The 24,525-nt window shown below is 39.3% G+C and overlaps 1 protein-coding gene across 3 annotated transcripts in view; it reads left to right on the top strand.

Annotated features, from left to right (window-relative positions):
- Window positions 1-1,714: 1,714 nt before the first annotated feature.
- The window catches only part of snx13 (sorting nexin 13), a 49,040-nt gene continuing 26,229 nt past the window's right edge, over window positions 1,715-24,525 (top strand). The window contains exons 1-5 of one of the 3 annotated variants that reach the window (XM_022668523.2): window positions 1,715-1,971; window positions 19,453-19,565; window positions 19,722-19,824; window positions 21,128-21,217; window positions 23,898-24,019. In XM_022668523.2, coding sequence (XP_022524244.2) covers window positions 1,855-1,971; window positions 19,453-19,565; window positions 19,722-19,824; window positions 21,128-21,217; window positions 23,898-24,019 — 545 coding nt within the window. In that variant the 5' untranslated portion in view covers window positions 1,715-1,854. Of the gene's footprint in view, window positions 1,972-4,088; window positions 4,257-19,452; window positions 19,566-19,721; window positions 19,825-21,127; window positions 21,218-23,897; window positions 24,020-24,525 lie in introns of those variants that run through there. The other 2 variants (XM_022668524.2, XM_022668525.2) reach the window with 2 other exon arrangements.

The raw sequence follows: 24,525 nt of genomic DNA, 5'->3' as shown, positions 1-24,525 counted from the left end.
GCGTTTACACAACAGACGAGATCTGCCCCCTCAAAACTACTGATATACAGCATTCAGCATGATTTAACACTCCACAGATATTACATCCCATAATAATATCATTTTTAGCATATCAATGAAAAAAAATCACATCATGTTAAAAGTGGCGCATGCATATCTCCATCCTATTGTTTTAAAGGTTATTTGTTGAAAAGAAAAATGATATTCAGACTAATTTACGCCTTGTTAATTACAGCTGTGCACGTGGGGCGATTTTAAAATGATTGCTTATTGGGTAACTGCAGGTGCGCAGTATCTGCATATTATTATTATTTACTGGTTGGCTAGCATGTTTTCTGTTCAAATTGATGGTTTAATTTCTCTACTAGAAGGACCAACCTGACTAGCTTAATTGAGTACAGCAATACCTGCATGATCATGGTGGTCAACTAGCATGGTCAAGATGGTTAACTTGTATGACAAACTTGACAATGCTGGTTGATCATCATCCCCAGGCATTTATGACTGCACAGTTTGACCAAACTTGTTGATCAGCATGACTAGCTAGCTTTTCTACACTGGTAGACTAGCTGGTGGACCAATATAACCAATTTAAACAAGCTGGTTGACCAGCATGAGAATGACCTGTACAACTACATTGGTCGACCAACTTGAACAGCTTGACCAAACCTGTTGACCAGGATGATCACCGTGTCTACACTGGTTGATCTGCATCACCAAGCTGGTAGATGGGTATGACCAGCTTGACCACACTGATTGGTTTGCACGCTGGTTGACAAGCATGACTAAACTGGTCAACAAGCGAGCATGACCAATTTGACCCATTCTGAGCTCACTGACTTACTTACATGGTAGACCAGCATAACTGAGCTGGTCAACAAGCATGACCAGGTGGTTGACAAGCATGCGAAGGACCTGTACAACTACACTGGTTGACCAACTTGAACAGCTTGACCAAACCTGTTGACCAGGATGATCAACTTGTCTACACTGGTTGACCAGCATCACCAAGCTGGTAGCCAAATTGACCAACGTGACTAAAACTTATTGACCAGCTTGACTGAACAGCATGACCAGCAAGAACAATCGAGTTGACCTGTACAACTACACTGGTTGAACAACTTGAAAATTTGACTTAACCTGTTGACCAGCATGACCAGATTGTCCACAGTGACTGACCAACTTGACTAAACTGGTTGACCTGCATCACCTAGCTCATACACAGGCATGACCAGTTTGACACACTGATTAACTAGCATGACCAATATGACCAAGATATCTCCCAGCATGGCATGACCCAACTGGTAGACCATTAGCTAAATCTTAGTAGTAAAACAGTCAAGTTCATCATACTGAAAGACCAGATAATGCATCAAACCTGGATGAAAACATACACTTGACTGGACAGGAGCTAAGCTGATAAACCAGCTAAACCTGCTGTCTTTCCAGCATGGAGTATGTTCACAAAGATTATCTTAGGCCATCTGGATCCAGCTACCAGTGAAAGCTAGTTTTAAGCTGAGTTTTTAGACACATTCCATTTTTTAGAAACACATTTATGGAAAGCTGCATTTATAATGGACATTTCTGCAATGCTTGCGACTGTAAACCAGCAGACGGTTCAAAGTCTGCTTTACCTTGTGATTGGTAGTGTCATGTGGGAGGCTGTGGCCCAGTCAAACCGGAATCTCAAGGCCTCCAGGTGTCATTCTGTTTTTGTAGAGGTTTCAGCATGATGCCGTGTTCTTCGAAAGCTTAATTAAGCACTGCGGTTATGTCTGTACATGAGACGAGTTGCACAGGGTCGCCCGAACATGAGAAGCGATTGTGATTGATACTCTTGGCTCGTGTACAATGGGGAACCTGGTTACAGTGACCTCCTACAGAGCCTCTGACGGAGACTGGGATTATGTTTACCTGCATCCGTGCCTGCAATGTGACCCGTTTGGGGCTCTGCTCAATTTGAAACAGGTATGTATCTGTCTTTCATTAAAAAAGGAGGCCCTTGTCTCTTCATGTGCAGTATGGAAACAATGGCTTGCAAGATAAGAAGTTAATAAGGATGAAGGTTTAGTTTAATACTGAATTAAATCAATATCTTTTATCATTTAAGTTATACAAACTGTAATTGCAATTGATATTTCAATTCAAGTCATTACAACAGATATCAACCCTTCAAACCATTGAATTTACATTTATGGCATTAAGCTGACACTCCTATCCAAAAGGTTATTTCTATAGGTCAATGTAATGTTAGGAGTCTTGCCCAGGGACTCTCATTGGTGTAGCACAGCATTCAGTCACCCAGACTGGGAATTGAACCCTACGTGATGTGGTAGCTCACTGCCAGATTTGATGAAGTGGTGGAGTTCCACAGGGTTCTATGAAACTGATGTAAATTATGTAAATTATAACAAAATATAAAGTGTGTTTAATGCAGAGTTTATAAAGTTTTAGGACTAAAAGATTAGATAAAATAGCCTATAAGAGAGTTTTCACAAGAAAACACCTATGCAACACCAGTCAGATAAACAAGACAAAACAACCAAATTCACCGTATTTGTGTTTCTGCCATCGTTATTTAGGTCTTCGCACTTTGCACTAAACAGTGGCAGCTCGCCAAAACCAGGTGTTAAACATGGGTGTTGATTTTTGGACCATTAAAATGTTGTAAATTATAACAGTAAAAAAGAATATACTACTTTACAGAGTTTAAACAGTTCAAGGTCCTCATTTTTCAGGAACTAAGTTGCTAAGAAGTTTAGATAGCTTATAAGATAACTTTGAATAAAGAAGAGGAACTATTAACACGCAGATAAACAGCACTTAAAGCGTTTCCTTGGAAAGTGAGAAGATTAAGCTCCACTCTCACTTCAACAGCAAATCTAGGAGTGTTTGTGGTTCTTCATTTAATTGTGAGAAGATAATTTAAAGATGTGCTTTTGATAGAATGAGGAAAGCAAACCAATTTAAAATGCTAAAAGTGCTCTCCCCCCTCATGGTTGGTGTATCAGAGCTAGGGCACTGCGCTTTCAGTTGCACTGATGCTGCGTTGATGCTACATTGGCCTCAGTTGGATGGGAAACCTGTGACATGGCCTAAGCTTTTGTCCTTAATGGCATTTTCCCCCTTACATTATTTTTACATTTATACTTTAAGTAGTTTTGAAACCAGTACTTTTAGCTTTTTACTTAAAGAGTAAAAAGTTAGAGTTTTTACTTCAACTTCCACAGACATATATATTATTATTGCAGGCATTACTTTTATATGTGGTCCTAAATTGGATACGTATCCAATCCATGGACATGCGACATAATTGTGAATGCTCAAATCTGAATTCATGCTCTTTTTGCTTTTACCCATTAGCACTAGCATTAGTGCTACGTGCTTCTCTCTCGTACTCACACTGCATCTCTTGATGTAGCTGTGCAGCTATAGCTGCAAAAAACAGCAAAAGCAAACCGCCTGGACTTTTTTTTTTCCTCCTGGACCTGAGCATGAACTTCAGACCAGCTGTTTCCTGTTTCTCCACTCCAGTAAAAGATGCTCCACATATGAGCTGCTAACAAACTCATCCATTTCCCTTTATAAAGCTAGCAGTCGTCTCTCAAATATGAGGTTTTTTTTGTTGTTGGTGAAGAAGATATTTATACAGGTATCAATTATCAATGTGCGCATGTGAGACAGAGTTTCAGGGACAGATTCGTTCACATTACACACAGCAAAAAATATGTATAAGTATACTGATTATCTGATTTAGAACTACATGTGAAAGTGGTTCAGATCTGATTTGAAAAAAATCAGATTTGGCACGTTTACACAGTCATGAAAAAATCAGATCTGAGCCATATTGAGCGAAAATTCACATTTGAGTCACTTCAGCTTGGTAATGTGAACGTCAAACGCCAAAGTTTCAGTTAAAGTCTCAGGTGATACAGGTTAGATTGGTCCTAAAAAATGAAGTCCAGCCTAATGTTGGCATGTTTTGATGTGGAGCAGGTTTGAATTTTTCTCGAAACCACGCCCACAACGAGTCTCGTAGCATCGTCCTGGCCAATCACGGCTCGACGTGGACAGGCGGTGGGAGGGGCGTGTTCGGACGTAAACCTCGCAATATGGCGACTCTCCGGAGAGAGTACGGAGTGTGGGAGCCCGTCCGCGTCTAAACAGGAGCAGCGCGACGCCACAACTTGCGCGATGTGCTGGGGATAAGCTGCACGACCCCTTCCCCGACCGAGCGCAACATGTTAGCGGAGGTAGGTGGGCTCCGGCGCAGCGGGCGGGCGGGCGGGCGGGCCGCAGTGGGCAGGCTGCTGTGCGGCGGGAGGAGGGCAGCAGCAGCGGTTAGCCCGGTCGGCTAGCTGCCGTTAGCCGCCGCCACCACCGCCGCGCTGCTCCCGGGCGGGTTGACAGGTAAACACGGGACACGGCGCGGCCAGGAGGGGCCAGAACAGCAGCTGCCCGCAGGGGTGTGGGATTACACGGCTTAATAGGACGGGCTTAGCTCGTTACCGACGCTGACAACTTTATCAAATTAGCTAGCGAGCTCGCCGGAGCAGCCTGGGGTTAGCTAGCTCCTGGAGCTCCAGACTTCCAGACGTCTGCTCCAGCTCGCGAGGTTACTGCCCAGCTGTGGGCGCTGAGGGGCGGGTACTCTGGCCGCTATCAGCGCTGTCAGGACGGATGGGACTCTGTAGGCTCGGTGGGCAGATTCGCGACGTGGCATCTCGCTGGAAATGTGTGAAACACTCGCGCTGTTGTTCTCCTGCACGCGTGATTAACACGCCGGACTGGCTGCTGTAGGTTAGCTGACCGTCTGCTGTACGTTTGAAACGTTTGAAAGGGAGACACGTTAATGGTGAGTGTGCGTTCAACAGATGAAAGATGAAGACTATTTAATTACTAGCCTGGTTGTGGAAACGTCAGGACAGTGCTGTGACTGAAACATGCTTACGTTTTGACAACGTTTTAATTGGCAAGCTTTTGTTTTGGTGCCCAGAGTGTCACTGTTTTTGGTGCTCTATATGTTGGGACAATGTTTTGATTAGCATGCTTCTGTTTTGGTACCCAGAGTATCATTGTTTTTTGTGCTCTATGTTGTATAAACGTTTTGAAAAAACTATTGGTTTACTGCTCACAAATCTCTTGTTATGTGTTGACTTTACGTTTTGACAACGTTTTGAAAGCTTTTGTTTTGGTGCCCACGGTGTCACTGTGTTTTGGTGCTCTCCACTTTGTGACAACGTTTTGGTGCCCACTGTGTCACTATTTTTGGTGCTCTTAACGTTATGCGAACGTTTTGGCTAACTTATTGGTTTGGTGCTCACAAATGTGTTTTGCTTGGTGTTCTCTATGTTGTGCTAACGTTTTGGTTAGCATGCCTTTTGTTTTGGTGCCTACAGTGTCACTGTTTTTTTGTGCTCTTCAGGTTGTGAATGTTTTGGCAGACTATTGTTTTGGTGTTATATGTGTTGGGAAATATATAGAACTTTTGGAAAGCTATTGGTTTGGTGCTCACGACTGTATTTGCTTGGTGCTCTCTACATTGTGCCAATGTTTTGATTGGCAAGCTTTTGTTTTGGTGCCCAAAGTGACACTTGTGACTTATTGTTTTTGGTGCTTTCTACATTGTGAAATAATTTTGGCAAACTATTGTTTTGGTGTTTGCCACATTGTGCCAATGTTCTGATTGGCAAGCTTTTGTTTTGGTGCCCACAGTGTCACTTTTTCTTGGTGAGCTCTACGTTGTGACAAAGTTTTGCCAAACTATTGGTTTGGTTCTCGCAACTGTCTGACTGGTCCTGTCTACATTGTGACAACATTTTGCCAATGTTTTGTTGTAACAGTCTTAGATTTTGGTTTAGTGCCTGCTACATTTTAGGCCTGGTGCTCTCTAGTTTGTGACCATGTTGTGTTGTGGCCCTTTCCTTTGTGAGAACATTGTGACAACCTTTTGGTTTGGTGTCTACAGCAGTATCTACTTGGTGCTCAGAAAGTTGTCAAAGCATTAAAATCAGAAATCTGTGATTGCATAATGTGATGACATAAATACTCAATTTTCTGGAAGTCCTTTCATATGAAGAAACTGATTTCTGAAGTCTGTGATGCTCAAACCACAGACATTATTGATGACATAAAATAGCCAATATGTTGCTGATATGGCACAAACCCAAACAAACAAAATAGTACAAGTAGACATTAGTGTAAGCATGCCTTGAGTTTGCAAGGAAGGTGAAAGGATTGGAGTCTTTTGTGATGACACATGATGTTAAAAAGTTTTCCACAGATCATACAGATATTTGCATTTTGATTCAGGAACACAGTTGGATATAAAGATAAACATTACCTTACAAGTGAGCCTGTATATGGGCTTGGCTTGGCTTTGCTTAGCTTGGCTTGAACAAGTCAGGTGGACAAGATTAGGCCATGCATAGACCTTCTAGACTTCTTATCAGCTGTCCACAATTGAACTGTTGGGTTTACTGTAGGTTAGGCAAGGTCTTCTTTATTTTTTTTTTCTTTCTCTTGGTTACTGTTTGTTTTTGCCTGCAGTAAGCCTTTGTAGGCCTTGCGTATATCATTCCCATTCATTCATGCAGTAATATTTCTGTGCTATATTTGTGCTATGTTGGTGTTATGTTTTAAGAATTTCTCTAAGAACTTGTCCAGATCCAGATGAGTCACCATTATTTTGTATTATAATATAGTTGTAATTGCTTTTGATTACTAATAGGCATGCAAACCCCAGCCCACCCACATGCACAGAGACTCTCTGAAGGAGCTGTAGGTCCTAATTAAAGTGGCGCTGCATTTATAGAGCACCTATGTTCACTCGTCGGAGCTGCCAAAAGTGTGCACGCTCATCTTAATCTCATTATCCGCTCTTAATCGAAGCTTATGATGGCGTGGGAGCACTTGCTCATCAGGTGTGTGGAGAGACGGCTGGGTTTATGCACGGATGCCTGGCCGAACACAGCATTACACAGCATATCATGTCCTGAACCCAGTGATTGGGGGTATTAAGGGCTATTGTTGTTGCACCTACGTGATTGCTGGATTGTTCTGGATCATGAACGAGTTGTTGAGGAATTAATAACTGTGCATGATTGTGAAGAATAGAGCCCTTAGTGTTTTTTTTCATGGCAGAAATCTGCCTGATGACAGCTCTTCCTTCACAAAGTGCTTCAAACAAGGGTCTGTCATGGTTTATTGAGTGGCGTATTACGAGTCGTGGATTAGAAAAGTAATGCATTTAGGTCAAGACAGGCCTGTGTTGAGTTGGACACAGTAACGTTGGCTTCAGCTCAGCTTGGCTCCTTCCTGAGCTAGTTTGCTTACTAAATCAGGAATAAATACTTTAACAGTACAGTGCTCAAGCCTCATAGAGCTTAAAAATATAAAGGAACCTCAGTATTTATATTAGTTATAGTTACCATCCAATGGCTTGTTAATCTAATCATATCATATCTGCAGCATGTTTCACAGACATGGTTCAACCTAGTCTTGGACTGAATTGTTGTGTTAGTGGTGATCTGACCTAAATTAAAGCTTAGGTGCAATCTGGGTCAATGAAATAGACCCATGTAACTAGGCCTGCCACAATAATTTTTTGCAAACAATATTTTGTTGCGGAAATGACTGCGATAAAAAGATAATTTTAAAGACAATAACCTTTTGTATTCCTGTTCACGCACCTAATTTTCGAACCACACCTAATTTTGCGAAGCAGGGGAATCGCAGGTCTGCCCCACACCATGACGTGCAGCCACGGTCTGTCCCAGCTGGCCCGCATTGTACCGGCAAAAACACGCAACTGTCTGGTGATGGAAGGCTGAGGCAACACGAACCTAAGAGACAATAAAGTTAAGCAACTAGAGCAGCACTGAGCCGTGATTATGTTTCTTTAAGTTAGTTTTGAGTGTTGATGGAGGGCAGTTTTCTTAATAAAGGTATGTTTTCATACCTTTGGTTAATTCACGCCCACATTCATAAAATATGTAACAATATGCCCTAGCCATGCCCACATTCATAATTCAAATGTAAGTGCATTTTGTAAGTGCCAATACAATGGACGATATCACGATTATTAAAATGATTAAAGTCATGTCAATATATTGAACAATAAGTCGATAGTTGATAATGTAGTTATTGTGACAGGCCTACATTTAGCCAATCAGGTCTAAGCTTATGGATGGCAGACTTTCAAGTCCTCTTTTAGGTCACTTTAGGTCATTTACTTGCTGATTGCTGCTCTTTCACCAGTCAGGTTGGACTTCTGGCCAGTAAGGTCTGAACTTTTTGCAAATCAATGCTCTTGAACCAATCAGAACTTCTAATCGATCATAACAGAGATTCTGTTTTTCTGAGTTTGATTTAAAAAAAAAAATTGGGATCAGTCAGGGCTGGGCATGACCTGTCTATGAAACATACTTCTTATATTCGAACTTAAAGGCTGTTCAGGTGCAGTTTAAACTGATATATTAGCCAGATAATTACTACAGCTGTTAACTAATGCCATCTTTGCTGGTGCAGAAGCTATTGCACGGACATCCGCACCGCACATCCCATTAAAAACTTAAAAAAATGTGTTTTCAGAGCGTAGAAGCAGTTTTTACGTGTTCTTTTTTTAAGCTACTTAAGCAGATTCATGTTATATATGCTATATTAATTTTTTTGCTTGTGCACAGGACAGCTCTCACCAATCAGAAGAGACGACATGCTTGTGTGGTTTGTTGGATTTGGATTTTGGTGCGTTTAGGTTTTTGTCTGTGTGAAAACAAACCAAAGCGAGTGGAAAAATGCTTCACTACCGGTATAAAAATGTTCTTAAAAGACTAGTCAGGGCTGAACTTATGGTTAAGCTTTTCCCATGACCCTTTGGTTCAAGAGCAGCAATCAGCAAAAACGATCAGGGTAGAGCTTATGACCAATCAGGTTTAAGCTTCTGATGAAGCTTCAAACGTCTGGTGGAGGCAATCTTTCAAGTACTTTTCAGATTCAGATTGTTTTTTGCAGATTGCTGCTTTTGGACCAATCTTCTGCTTAGGACTAGTTAGGACTTTAGGTGCAGGTCCTTTTTATACCACACTGGTTCAAAAGCAGCAATCAGCAAAAACAATTAGAGCAGGGCTTCTGACAAATTATATTTAAGCTTCTGGTAAAAGCAGACCCTCAGGTCTTTTTCAAGTCACATTGTTTTTGTAGGTTGCTGAATTTGCATCCATCACTGAGACTGGAGTAGCATTAGCCGCTCGAGTAGCCCTAACCTCTATTACCTCATTCAGAGGTGAGAATTTTGTCCGGTAGCCTTCTGATAACTTGGCTAGCAGTGCTGGAGCAGCATTAGCATTACCTGCTAACTGCGCTAGCTCTTGCATTGTTCAGACGTGAGTATATCAGACTGTAGGCTGCGTGTTAACTGTGTTAAAACAAGCTACATGGGACAAACCACTAGTTACTATTGCCCTGAGTCGCCACAACACTCAGGGTTCCTCAGTGTAATGCTGTCAGGCTAGCGTTTAGCCGCTAATGCTAATGCTAACACTAACACTAATACTAATGCTCCAGCTTTAATGCTGGAGAAATTCGGGAATCTAACCTTATTATAATCCGATGCTCCTTATGTATGAAAATGGACCATAACATAGATGTTTATTGATAGTGCGCCTTATAATACGACACGCCTTACAGTGTGTAAAATAAGAAATACATATATAATTACTTATACTTTTTTATTTCTTTGTCAGTATAACAAAACTTCCTTACAACGTGAGATTGATTGATTTAAGGATTGATTTAATATTTTATCAATATTAATCAAATTAAAGTGATAATCTTTTAATATTTACATCTCAATTGAAAACATATTTACACTAGGCCTGTCACAATAAGAATTTTTTGTGGATGATATATCGTCCCAGAAATTATTGCCGTACACGATATAAAAGTTGCCGTAATTAAGGAGTTTAATATTAAAGACATCATTAAATGAAACATCAATTTGAAAAATCTTAGTTTACACAACACTGTCAAAGATAAAGATAGTAAGTCAAGTAAAATGGTGTGTAAATGAAATAATCAGGAAAAAAGTATTATTTAAAGTGGTATATTTCATTATTTGTTTTATTACAGAGTCTGTGGCCCGTGACTTCAAATATATTTCTCCTTCTGGCCCCCAACAAAAAAGTTTGGACATCTCTGCAATAGACGATATCACGATTATCAAAAATGATTAAGGTCATGTTCATTTATTGTACGATAAATCGATATTGCAGTTATTGTGACAGGCCTAATTCACACACTGTGGTACTCTGATCGTGCCGAGTGGTTCTGCTACACCCCCAGGGCTGAGGGATGTGAGTGACGTGAGGATGTGTGCACAGAGTGCAGGTTAGGACTTGATCCAGCACGCCCAGAGAGGAAGCAACTGCTGTAATCAGCTTACGAGGTGTCTCTTAAGCATGATCTGCATGCACTGTGTCATCACTGGTCACATTGTGCCGTTAATCAGGAATACAGAATGAACCGCCGAGCAGAAAGACTGTCGTTTCTATTCGTCTCAGTTTTTCACAGCCAGGCTTTCAAACTGGAGGAAGAACAGACCCTGCTGTCGAGGTGTTATAACAGCACTCGCAGCCTGAGCTTAGTTCACACATAACCTGCAGATATTGAGGTCACAGGCCGGGATGATAAAATATAGGCTAGGCCATGAGTCGGCCGAGTCAGCATAATATGTAATAACAAAGTGTAAGATTACTGTGTTTGTTATATACACTGGCTGGATGTGTGCAGTAAAATCTAATAAAAATCATATATGTGTTATAAGTATAAGAAATCACTTAATGATGATGTTTTTCTTTGATTTTACCAAATTGAAAACCTCTGGAATATAATCAAGAGGAATCAAACTGAACTGCTTGAATTTTTGCACCAGGAGTGAGTAGCATAAAGTTATCCAAAAGCAGTGTGTAAGACTGGTGGAGGAGAACATGATGCCAAGATGCATGAAACCAAATATTGATTTTTGAACTCTTAAAACTTTATGAATATGAACTTGTTTTCTTTGCATTATTTGAGGTCTGAAAGCTCTGCATCTTTTTCTCGTTGTTATTTTAGCCATTTCTAAATTTTTTGCAAATAAATGCTCTAAATGACAATATTTTTATTTAGGGTTTGGGAGAAATGTTGTCTGTAGTTTATAGAATAAAACAACAATGTTCATTTGACTCAAGCATAAACTTATAAATAGCAAAATCTGAGAAACAATAATAAACTTGAATGTACAGAATTAAAAAAAGAACAACCAGCTGTATATGTAGTGTTACTTATCCTATCTTCATTTTCTTGGACAGCCCTGATGAGTGCCAGTTTCATCATAACGTTCTTGATGGTCTTTGCGGTGACTCTGATTTTAACATGTGTACTAATAATTAGCTCTTAGATTTTTGCTCTTGTCTGTTTTTTCCTGCTTCTGAACCTGTGTAATCAATGCTATCAATTTTATTGAGTTTGTTTTAGCTGATTGGTGCATACTTGTATTATTCAGTGCCTTGAATTTCGGCTTTTTGTGAAAAAGTGTGAATATCTGTGTGTGTAGTTCAGCTGAGCAGAAATAGCAGCAGCAGCAGGACTGTGCTGAAGTCCTGTAATGAGCAGTGAGTTTGTGCTCTGTGTTGTTATCTTGTTTTCACTGGCTGTGGCCCTGTAATGCTGCCACGGGTGCTTTGTAGTCATTTGCATTTTGATAAGAAGCCCTCTGATAAATATTCTTCTGACCATGCGGAAAAAAAAAACTTGTGGGACTTGAGGCAAGGCCACAACCAGAGTTTTAACGCCTCTAGCCAAACAGACCCTCAGTAGGCCTGGGGTTCGGTCTTCAAAATCCAATTTGATTAGGTAATGTGTCTCCTCTCTTTACATGTTAGGATATCATTAAACTACTTAACCTCTTCCTGGGGAAATTTGTCAGGTTGTCTTAGGCCAAGGCTTTGTGCTCCCTTGTGTATTCTCCACTTAAATTTGCCTGGAGACAGAGCAGACGTCTGTTATCTGCCTCGTTTCCTTACTCCTCTTATCTGCCTCTAACTATTTAGCTTAGCCAATTTTCCCACCCTTTCAGCTACTACTCAGATGTGTATCCTCCATCACTAGTGATGCCACAACATCAGGAGGGTTAAGAAGACTAGCACACGCCTCCTCCTCTGACACATGTGAAGTCAGACTCCGCCTCTTATCATCACAGCGCTAACGTTAGGAGGAAAGCGCAGCGACTCACTTGGATCCGATACATCAGCTCACAGATGCAGCCTTGTGCTGATCAACATCACCCTAGGAGTGATGAGGGAAAAGAAAGAGTGCCATCTACTGTACTGTACCCACCCAGAGAGAGCAAGACCAGTTGTCCTCTTTCGGGGCTCTGGCAGCTGATGGCAAGCTGCATGACCGGGATTCGAAACAGCAAACTCCCGATCATAGTGGCAGCGCTTTAGACCGCCCGAACACTCTGAACCCTTATATCTGCCTTGTTTAAAGTACTCCGGCGCTTAGTTTGTATTTTCCTCTGTAATGTTTTTTTTTCTCTCTGTCTGCCTTGCCTCTTTTGTCTCAACTCAATAAGCCACACTGTCTGACTCCCACCCAGCGAGAGCAGAGAGAGATCAAACCCCTGTGAAGCGTCTATTCGTACGAGTACTCTGTGACAGGCCAGTTTCGTGAAGGGAAGATGAATGGACAGGAGGGTGGAGCAGCATGGGAATTTCTCTCTGATAAAAAAGCGTTATCAGACTGCTTTGTTTTGTGAGCTGAGTCACTCCTTTCAAACCCAGTTTTGTAGCTTCGAGAGATGAAGGGATTGCGCCATTCCTTGGGAATAGACCCTGTCGTGAAATCGTTAAAAGGGAAACTCTAAAGCTACTCCATCTGCAGGGATGCCGTACGTACTCCAGGAACTCCAGGAGTGGATGTCCTCAGATAACTTCTTTCTATCAAATACATTAAGTACAAACATGCAACAAATCGAGCTAGAACAGTATAATAAATACAATTAATGCAGCAGACATGATACAATTTGATAGACATAACAGTGCAGTCTACAATCACAGTACAGTCAAAATAAGTAGCGTATTAATAAACATCTATTTTCTGGTCTATTTTCATACATAAGGTGCACCGTATTATAAGACTCATTATGCGACACTAGTAAAGAACAGGGGGGTCGCCATGTTTTACTTCTAATTCAGCAGGTCTCACTGCTGGGTGGTGGTGTGGGGGGTAACGTAAGTGAAGTAAAGCTAAGCTTAGCTAAGCTAAGTTAAGTAAACAAAACTGTAATTCTTAAAAAAATACTTTTACATTTTCTTTTAAAGTGAAACAAGTGCTAGAAATTTATCTACACAGATTTTTCTCTAGAAAACTGTTTATTTGGGTGACTTAAGCGCTTCTCTTTTTGTATAGTAAGCTTAGATTTACAGATTTCCACTAAGGCTAGCTGCAGTTAGCGGCTAATGCTGCCGGACAGCACTACATTGAGGAACCCTGAGTGTTTTCCGGTGAGCCAGGACATTATTAGCTAGCGGTTTGTCCACCGTAGCTTGTTTTAACATGGTAAATGTGCATGCTATAGGCTGATAATACTCACCTCTTAATGGCAAAAGAGCTAACGCTTAGTGTGGTTAGCAGCTAATGCTAACACTGCTCCCGTCTTGAGTCTCAGTGCTGGAGAACTAAACTGAAACTCCTGTATAGCGCTTTTTACTACTTCTTAATACCTGACTGGTAGAATTCATAAATAAGAAGCACCGGATTATAAGGCGTACTGATGATTTTGGGGAATTTAAAGGATTTTAAGTGCACTTTAAAGTTAGTTTAAAGCAGTTTTTCCTGGATGTTTTGTTACTAAACCAACGGACAGCTGCTGGATGAACTGGTTGACTAGTCTGTTCAACCACCAATCTGTGCCATCTCCTCTTTTATCATTTCTTCACAACACAAATGACTAATTCTCAGTTCCTCTCTCCACTCTGCTCTCCAGTGTGGTCTTGAATAGAAAGTGAGAAATGCTTCTAATGAAATTCCACTGTAGGGTTTGTATGTGACCTGTTCTGTGGCGCTTCAGGTCAGTGGTTTTAAAGCATTGTCTTATTTAACCTTTTGTAGCGTTTAAGCATTCAGACTTTTCTGGCATGTTTGAGTGCTAGGGGCTGGTCTCCAGAGCCTCGCCCGCATGGTGCTCTCTCTCTCTGCACTAATAATAACCCATACATTATGGCTATTGTGAAAGAGAGAACTGCCTGTACAATGTTTTGACACATCCTCGAATTAGCGTGAGCGGCTGAGTCACGCGTCTGCCCGGCTGGTTTTTGGTCAGTAGTAAAGAAAACAAAATGCCAGTAATTCCAGTGAAAGTCTGTTGTGGAGCACGGGGCTTACTTGTATTTTTCACACTGTAAGGTGCATTTTAAATTATTTAATTTAGTTTAATTTGATTCAAAAATCATCAGTGTGTCTTATAATCTGATGTTCCTAATGTATGAATTTTACCAGTCGGGTATTAAAAAACAGTAAAACCACTCAGATAAAGTACAGCGCTATAAGGGTGAGTTTTTTTTTTGTGAAGTTTCTCCAGCACCAAGGCTGGAGCAGTGTTAGCATTAGCCGCTAACTACAGCACTAGCTCTTTTTCCATTCAGAGATGAATATATCAGACTGTAGTCTGCCCATTTTCCATGTTAAAACAAGCTAAGTGAAACAAATCACTAACATCTAATATCGCCCTTTGCTTATGGTAACACTCAGGGTTCCTCAGTGTAGCGCTGTCCGGCTGCATTTACTTGCGGTTAGCCCCTAATGCTAAAGCTAATGCTGCTGCACCCAGCCTTAGTGAAAATCTAACCCAAAGAATCAGGATTTTATTTCAGGAGAGAAATCTGTGTAGATTAACATACAGTGATTTTTTTTTCACTTTTTTGAAAGGAAAATATATTTTTTTAAGAATTACAGTTTTGTTTACTTAGCTTAGCTTAGTTTTACTTAACTTAGTTACCCACAAACACCACCCAGCACTGAGACCTGCTTAAAAAGAGGGGAAACATGGCGGTACCCCTGTTCCTTACTAGTGTTGCGTAATGCGCCTTATAATCCAGTGCATTAATATGTATTATATGTATAAAAATAGGTCAGAAAATAGACGTTAATTAATAGTGCGCTTTATAATCTGGTGTGCTTTGCAGGATACGCCTGCTCTCTTGATGACCCGTAAAGATCCTTATTAATAAGTCATCTGTGTTCTTATCTGATGTCTTACGGTTTCCTCGCTCTTCCAGAACTATCACTTCATCTTCACCTCTACCTCTTCCGCCTCTATAAAATGCAGTGTAGACCTAATTTATTTTATTTATTTTTATCCTTTGCCCCACTGCCATCATCTTCCAGCCCTCTTCCTGCCCGGCAGGTTCTGTAGTGAGAATCTGTTAGTCACTCGCCGAAAGCAGATCTTACCAAATCTTCATGGGAACTGATCTCTCATACAGTTTCCTTTTCAAAACCACCAGCTTAAACAAGTACACCAAGCTGGAATTCCTAATAACTGTGCTGTTTTTATCCCGCTATAATTATCACAGTTTTGGTATGATTTAAAATAGTTACTGTCATGTGAAAGCAAGTAAAAGTGTCTAAAAAAAAAAAGTGGTATATATTATGTATAGCTGGAGGATATGACAAATATCTATTTCAGATTCACTTCATTTTCTGAGATCAATTTCTCTGATTTTGCTATTTATAGGTTTATGTTTGAGTAAAATGAACATTGTTGTTTTATTCTATAAACTACAGACAACATTTCTCCCAAATTCCAAATAAAAATATAGTCATTTAGAGCATTTATTTGCAGGAAATGAGAAATGGCTGAAATAACAAAAAAAAAGATGCAGAGCTTTCAGACCTCAAATAATGCAAAGAAAACAAGAAGTTCATATTCATAAAGTTTTAAGAGTTCAGAAATCAATATTTGGTGGAACAACCCTGGTTTTAATCACGTTTTTAATACATCTTGGCATCATGTTCTCCTCCACCAGTCTTACACACTGCTTTTGGATAACTTTATGCTGCTTTACTCCTGGTGCAAAAATAATTCAAGCAGTTCAGTTTGGTGGTTTGATGGTTTGTGATCATCCATCTTCCTCTTGATTATATTCCAGAGGTTTTCAATTTGGTAAAATCAAATAAATCAAACTTAAATCGTTTTTTAAGTGCTCTCTTATTGCTTTCCAGCCGTAATCATCAGCAGTAATAGAAATAAACGCTTAAAATATATATATTCTCAATGGTATTCTCATTTTTTGAGATGCACTAGTATTTAGTATAGTATATTTAACCTCAGGCTGTGTGAGTGTGTGTGTTTTAAGCACTGGGTCAGGAGGACGGCGTGACGCTACAGACCGGAGTGCTGGTTTTCCTGCTCTGACAAAAACAGGAAACCTGGTGGTTGATTTCGGACTCTCTCTCTCTCTCTCTCTCTCTCTCTCTCTCTCTCTGTGTCACTGTGTCTTTCTGGGCTTTAGGCCTTTTTATAACCTTTTTATCAAGGAATTCAGATTAGACAGACTGAACTGACCGTTCAGGCCCAGCAGCCGTGACCATTTTCTCCTGCCAGCCCAGGTTCTGTGGATTAGACACTTTATTCAGGTTCACAGTACTGCTGTGCGATATGACAATAAATATCGTGGACAATAAATATCTCTATCGTTTCTACAGTAATTTCATCAATTATTCATGCAAATATATAAAGTAGGCTTCGATGAAATGTATTGCCGTGGTCACTTTGCATAAACTTTTTATATAAGTGATAATAAATTAATCTTCGCAAAAAAAGCTTCATAATGTGGTTTTGCGACATTACGCTGCTTTACGTTATTAAACTCATGAGAGCTGAACAATAGAGACGCATTGTTCTTTTGAAACAGTTAGCCACTGCATCTACCTCATATGTTTTCATTGGATACATATATATATTGCTGCACTAAAAGGTAGTAATTCTCATTTGTGAAAGTTTGGTTTAATGTCACTTTGAAATGAAGTTGGAAAAAGTAAGCAATGATATTATTTTGTCATATTTTTTTAAGAATAACTGAAAACATACTTAAATGTTATCGTGATATAAAAAATTCCATATAGTGATTTTTCTCATATCGCCCAGCACTAGTTCACAGTACAGCACTATTAGAGTTTTCAGATTGTTGTACTCTTTACACTATGCAACTTATTGTCCTGTAGTCAGGATTTTTTTGTGTGGTATTGGTTTGCATGACTGATCGGTCCCACATGGTTATAACTGTATTTTACAAGAATATAAAACACATCGTATTATAAGGCCTAAATGTGTTAAGATCTCTGTGAGTTTTATTATTATTACTGTATTTTTCCACTGCTCTTAAAATCCTTTAATTTTCCCAAAAATCAACAGAGCACCTAATAATCCGTTGCTTCCTTATGTATCAATTCTACCAGTCAGGTATTAAGGAGCAGTGAAGCCACTCCACTAAAAGACAGAGTTATACAGGAGTTTCAGTTACACTTTACTCACCCAAACAAACAGTTTTCAGGATAGAAATCTGTGTAGATTAACATCCAGCACTATTTTGTTTTTAAGAATTACAGTTTTGTTTACTTAACTTAGCTTAGGTGGGTTGTGAGACCTGATGAATTATAAGGAAAACATGGTGACACCACAGTTCCTTACTAGTGTTGCATAAAATATGAAAATAGACCAGAAAATAGACGTTTATTGATAGTGCACCTCATCATCCAGTGTGAAAAATACGATATGTATTTTTGGGTTTTTTTTGTTTTTTTTATGTAGCCACATTGTATTACTGTCTCTGACAAACCCCTAAAAACACCACTATTCCAGAAAGCAGTGTTTTAAATATATATAGAGTCTTTGGTGGTTACAGTTCGGTTTGTAATAACTGAATTTCCACAGTTTTCATTTGGTTTAATCTGAATAATAACCCAGTTAATGTTAGGCTGTTTGAAGAGTAGTGGCTGCAGTTTAGCATGAATCCATTTTGCTTTCAGTTTTTAGTTCTGGAGTGTGTTGTGTTCAATTCCTGAGACATGTCAGCCTGTTCCTCTTATTCTAAACCAAGATAGGCAAAATTTATCTTGACCCTGGTTGGGGGGAAACTGACACAGAACAAGGTCTCTCTGCTCTGACAGGAACCTTGCCTTATTTTGCTGTGTGGTTAGTGCGAGGACAGTGTCAGACTCTTGTCTCGAATATGCAGTCTGCACCCAGGACCGATTCTGGGCTCATTTTGGAGTCATTATTGCTGGTTTGCTGAAGCAAAGAAGATATATATTCTTATCATTACTTTTTTGGTAGGTTAGACTTTTAAGCCTAGTTATCACTGTGAAAATCAATTATTTTCTTGGATACAATTACATTTAGTGGACGCTTTTATCCAAAGCGACTTACAGATAATGGACATAAATGTACATTTAGCAATAGAGGACATAGAAGTTCAAGTCAAAAACATTTTAGGCATGGCCTAAAGTAGACCAAATAGAAAAAAGTGGGATAGAGGAGGAAAGGAGAGAAGAAGGAAATGAGGTTAGAAGTAGTTAGTTTAGAAGTTCTAGGTGTTAGGAGAGTAGGTGCTCTTTGAAGAGCTCAGTCTTCAGGAGTTTATTAAAGATAGTGAGAGATTCTCCTGATCTGGTAGTAAAAGGTAGTTAGTTAGAGGTGTTAGGAGAGTAGGTGCTCTTTGAAGAGCTCTGTCTTCAGGAGTTTATTAAAGATAGTGAGAGATTCTCCTGATCTGGTAGTAGAAGGTAGTTAGTTAGAGGTGTTAGGAGAGTAAGATCTCTTTGAAGAGCTCTGTCTTCAGGAGTTTATTAAAGATAGCGAGAGATTCTCCTGATCTGGTAGTAGAAGGTAGTTAGTTAGAGGTGTTAGGAGAGTAAGTGCTCTTTGAAGAGCTCTGTCTTCAGGAGTCTCTTAAAGATAGTGAGAGATTCTCCTGATCTGGTAGTAGAAGGTAGTTAGTTAGAGGTGTTAGGAGAGTAAGTGCTCTTTAAAGGGCTCTGTCTCCCAGTTTTAACTGTGAGCAGCTTTTATAGTTTTAAAGACTTTTAAAGATAGTCCTGCCTCAGTTTTTTTGACCAAACCTACTTAGCATTTAGGTTTATTTGCGTTATTATTATTATATCACTTTTCTGTACCCAGATGGCTGATGATGACTGGTCAGGATGCATATTATAGAATTAAGAAATCATTTGCACATGACCGCCATTGCAGTATCAGTGTTCCTAAAGCAAATATTGGAATAACCATTAGCAAACAATGTATTGAGCAGCTGTAAGTGGCAATAAATTGTTTAATAGTACTTGTAATTCCATTAACTTGCTAATCTTCTCTGTCTGTCTCTTTCTGTGTCTTTTCTTTGTGTGTTTCAGGCCAGTCTGTCCATCTGGGGATGGGGGGGTCTGGGAGTCGTGCTCTTCCTCATCACATTCGGACCTTTTGCTATCTTTTACCTGGCGTTTTATATCTTCTGTTTTGTTGGCGGGTAAGTGGATCGCCGCTGCCTCAGCAGGGCTCCTCCAGGTCTGCTGTGTGTCTTCATGCACTGATGCCCTCCATGAATATGAATAAGCTTATCTTTCTCCTGCAGGGGCCGATGTCTTTGCTTTTATAATAAATGTCTCTTTTTTTTTCTATTTAGGGGCTTTGCCGTCACCCTTTTGTTTGGAAAGACAAACTCAGAGAAACACCTAGAGAAGTGCGAACACTCCTATCTGCCTCCCACACCAACTGGCATAGCAAAGGTACAGCAGTAGTGTTCACACTCGAGGACGTTATACTATTGTATTATAATTTACACTGTGTTACACCTTTTTGTTCATTTAAATGGGTCTATGGTTTGTTTTCACTTTTGGTGCGGTTCATTATGGCAGGTGTGAGTACAGTCATCACACTCAGATGTATGGCTGAAATAATTAATCAACATAATCAATAATATTGATTAGTCAACTCCTAATTTTAGTGCAGAATAAACTTCCTGATTTTCGCTGACTTTGCTAAAAAATAGTAGGGGTAGTTTGGGAGGGGCACTGGGTGATGTATGGGTTTAGAGTGCAGAGCAGGGAAGGAGTGAGAGCTTATTGGCTGAGCTACAGCAGCAGTGTGCCTCTGATAACAGTGAGACACAGATGACATTATTTTAATGTAGGGGTCGGAAATAGGCAATAGGCATAAAATATTTGGCTCGTCAGGTTATTTGAACTATAATTAATGATAATAATAAAACAATAAAAAATAAATGGTGATCCCGACGGCATGGGTTCGATCCCGCGTGAGGAGCGCTGTGTTCATTTATTAAATTTTTCTTTTTTTTCTTGGGTTTACCTGCTTTGAGTTCAACTGTTCTGCAATTGGGTTCAACAACCCTCTGGGCTGGAGAGCTACTAGTCTGTAGCACTTCATCCCATTACACTTCATTATTATATTAGTTTTTTATGTATCCTAAAATACATTTATGTCTCTTATTTTTTTTCTATTTTATTTATTGAGTTAATTAATTAATTCATTATTACACAAATGAATGAATGAATGAATTAATTAATTAATCCTCTGACCTATAAAATCAGAATAAATTTATTCACACAGTTTAAAGAGTGGGCAGCTCTTTTAAATAATCATTCTACCAGAAGAAGATCTAGTCATGCTGTTTTCTTTCATATATTTTTTTTTGTATATTTTGATTTGGTTATTTATCACAATGATAATCAAATGAATGATAAGCAATAAATTATTCTAATTTGATTTTTATTTTATTTTATTGATTTTTTTTTACCATTTAACTATTGTTTTACCATTGTGAGAGTGTGTGATGTTTTTAGCATGCAGTTTAAACAGTGTTAAGGCGTGAGCTATTAGTTTGTATTATTTGCGAGGTTCAGAACTATCAGAAATGTCTTTGATCAGATATATTTGAAGTACAGCGATAACTGTTTTAGCATTTATACTTTAGCATGAGAGAAATCCTAATCCTAAACCTAATCCTGCTCCAATCCAGCCATCAGGCTCTGCTATTAAAGATCCAGAGTAACACTCTGATTGTTTCCTCAGACTTTAGAAGAGCTGAAGCAAGAAACCAAGCAAATAAAGATCGACCGGCGCCTGACGGGATCCAACATCATCGACGAGCCGCTGCAGCAGGTAAGCTCTGTCTGCAGGAGCTCTCTGAAGTGCAGGGTCATTCTTCTGTGGGAATTTCGAAAGTATCCAGGCCCAAGACTGATGACATGGCAGTAAAAGAGTGTCACATGCTCTGTGAGGCAGCCGTGCATGTGGACAGACTTGTGCTCGGCCGATAGTGCAGACACTACACTTTCTGTCTGGAAAGGCATTTGACGAATCTCAAAACTGATGACGGCAGATGTGTGACCGCAGATTTCCTTCCCCTACTTTTGTAGATGAGCTTTGAAGATGTAAATAAATGTTTCTTATATTTAATTTGACTTATAATCGATTGCAGGCAGCATAAACCCAATATATATGTATATAGTTTTGTTTTAATTTGTTAATATGCAACCATTCATGTATTTAAGGCATGTAAGGTAGGGAGGGAGGGAGAAAGCATTGTTTTTAAGTATTTAAATGTAAAATTCTTATGAATTTGTTACAAATTGGAGAACCTCAGCTTTTCGTAGTTACTGCTTCTGTACCAAATTATGATTAAAATTAGATCTGCTCGATATATCGTTTAGGAATCGTCATCAATACCGTTTTTGTACCAAACACTAGGTAACCGCTTGGCCTCCACATGGCTGGGCATGTGCTCATAAACGCAGCGGCTGACAGCCTGTCGATAGCTGTGCAACTCAGTCCAGCACAATTTTGCATAATTATTTTCAGTTACAGATGAATTCACGCTTTTAATCCCAGAAAAACAAAAGCTCTTATTTACTTTTTAAAAATCCATTTAAATGCCCAATTTAAGGACCTGTTTTCCTCCGGTTTTGAGTGATTGGCTGACTCTAAATCGCTGACTCGGCTCTTGATTGGTTCGGATCTCTAACGCAAGACAGCACATGGGTGGGGGCGGGGCCGGTGACATCATGGCTCATTGCATTGTTTAATATTGCGATATATATCGTGAAAAAAAAGCATTGCAATGTAATTTTTTTTTGCAATATCATGCAGCCCTAATTATAACTACCTGTTTTAAATCATCATTTGAACATCAACTTATTTTGGAATGTGTTGCAGACCTGAACGGAGGAATGGATGTATATGAACAAATTAAATACATTTGGCCGAACAAAACAAAAATTAAATATCTTGGGTTAATACAGTCTGCAGTGAAATAAATCTGAAAATATATGTAAGAAGCACTGCATTTCTATACCTTCACAACAAATTAACTTTAATGTATAATGATACATTAAATTATCACAGTATTTTTGTTTTGCATTATGGTAGTGATTTTTCAAAACACGCTTTAAGTATTTATTAAATATTTCAATGAAACAAATATAAACACAATAAATCGCCTTTCTTACAGTATTGCAGTATGTTGTGATATGTTGAATTGCAATCCCTGTATCGCGATACGGATCATATCGGCAAAACCCAGCCCTGATTTTTGGCTGAAGGCATGCTTCTGCATTGCACGCTCGAATGCTGCATTGTGTGTGTAATTAGGTGATATAGTGGGAGGATTGTGAGAGGAAATCTCATTGAATAAACTTGTGGCTGACCCTCAGTGGCCGCCGTTGTCCTTTCCTTAGAGATCATGCTCTTTAGATTGACCACTTTGAGCCAAGTCAGCCGTCTTTTGTGTGTCTTCAGTGAAGCACACATGCCACACGTGCTGTGTCTGCTGAAATGCAGTCGTGTGTGTGCTTAATGCTTTCAATAATGTACAGCTCTGGAAAAAAATAAAAGACCACTTAAAAATGATGAGTTTCTTTAATTTTACCAAACTGAAAACCTCTGGAATATAATCAAGAGGAAGATGGATGATCACAAGCCATTAAACCACTAAGCTTAACATTATCCAAAAGCAGTGTGTAAGACTGGTGGAGGAGGAGAACATGGCAAGATGCCAAGATGCATTAAAACTGTGATTAAAAACCAGGGTTTTTCCACCAAATATTGATTTCTGAACTCTTAAAACTTTATGAATATGAACTTGTTTTCTTTGCATTATTTCAGCCATTTCTCATTTTTTGCAAAATTAATGCTCTAAATGACAATATTTTTATTTGGAGAAATGTTGTCTGTAGTTTATAGAATAAAAGTGGTCTCTTAATTTTTTTCTAGAGCTGTAATTGATGATATTGCCTATGATGAATGGATAATGTTACTTGCAGCTGTGTCTATTGGCTCTATTTCATACTGTAACACAGATCAGCTGGTGAGTTTAGATCTAAAAACACCCTGCAGATGTTAGTGAATGGCGTGTTTTTCAAAGATTATGCAAGAGTGTGTGTGTGTGTGTGTGTGTGTGTGTGTGTGTGTGTGTGTGTGTGTGTGTGTGTGTGTGTGTGTGTGTGTGTGTGTGTGTGTGTGTGTGTGTGTGTGTGTGTGTGTGTGTGTGTGTGTGTGTGTGTGTGTGTGTGTGTGGACGACGGGAGTATCAACAAATTCCTTTCGCCATCCATCTAAACGATGTTACGCTGAGTTATGCAGCCAGATCCCGTCCTTCCAGCACAGCTAAAACTCTGGGCCCGCTGCCACAGAGCTCAATAAGAACTTTCCACACAATCGAGTAAAACCAGGCAATGTGTTTATCAGATTCAGCGACTCAGTTACCCGATTGAATCTCTTTCTCTCTCTCTTTGTTTTCATCATTTGATTACTCAGATCCTGATTTGCTTCTCTCTTCGTGCAGGTGATCCAGTTTGCGCTGAGGGACTATATCCAGTACTGGTATTACACCCTGAGTGAGGACGAGTCCTTCCTGCTGGAAATCAGGCAGACGGTGCAGAATGCTCTCGTCCAGTTCTCCACAAGGTAACCCCAAAAATAATGTTATTTATTACATTGCTTTAGTGATGTTGATCACAATCATACATTTCTAAAAAAGTTTGGGCACCCCTGATAATTTTCATGATAATTGTCACCACTTATAAATGATGAGTGTCTTTGATTTTGCCAAATTGAAAACCTCTGGAATATAATTAATAGAAAGATGGATGATTACAAACCATTACATTTTTGCACCAGGAGTAAAGCAGCATAAAGTTATCCAAAAGCAGTGTGTAAGACTGGTGGAGGAGAACATGATGCAAAGATGCATGAAAAAAACTGTGATTAAAAACCAGGGTTATTCCACAAAATATCAATTTCTGAACTCGTAAAACTTGTAAAAAGAATATATGAAAATATATATATTTTTTGCATTATTTGAGGTCTGAAAGCTCTGCATCTTTTTTTTTTGTTATTTTAGACATTTTTCATTTTCTGCAAATAAATGATCTAAATGACATCCGTCAATGCTAGTTTTTAACGTATTTTTA

Source organism: Astyanax mexicanus, chromosome 3 (assembly GCF_023375975.1).
Source record: "Astyanax mexicanus isolate ESR-SI-001 chromosome 3, AstMex3_surface, whole genome shotgun sequence".
NCBI lineage: Eukaryota > Metazoa > Chordata > Actinopteri > Characiformes > Acestrorhamphidae > Astyanax > Astyanax mexicanus.
This window is presented reverse-complemented; position numbering and strand designations above follow the sequence as displayed.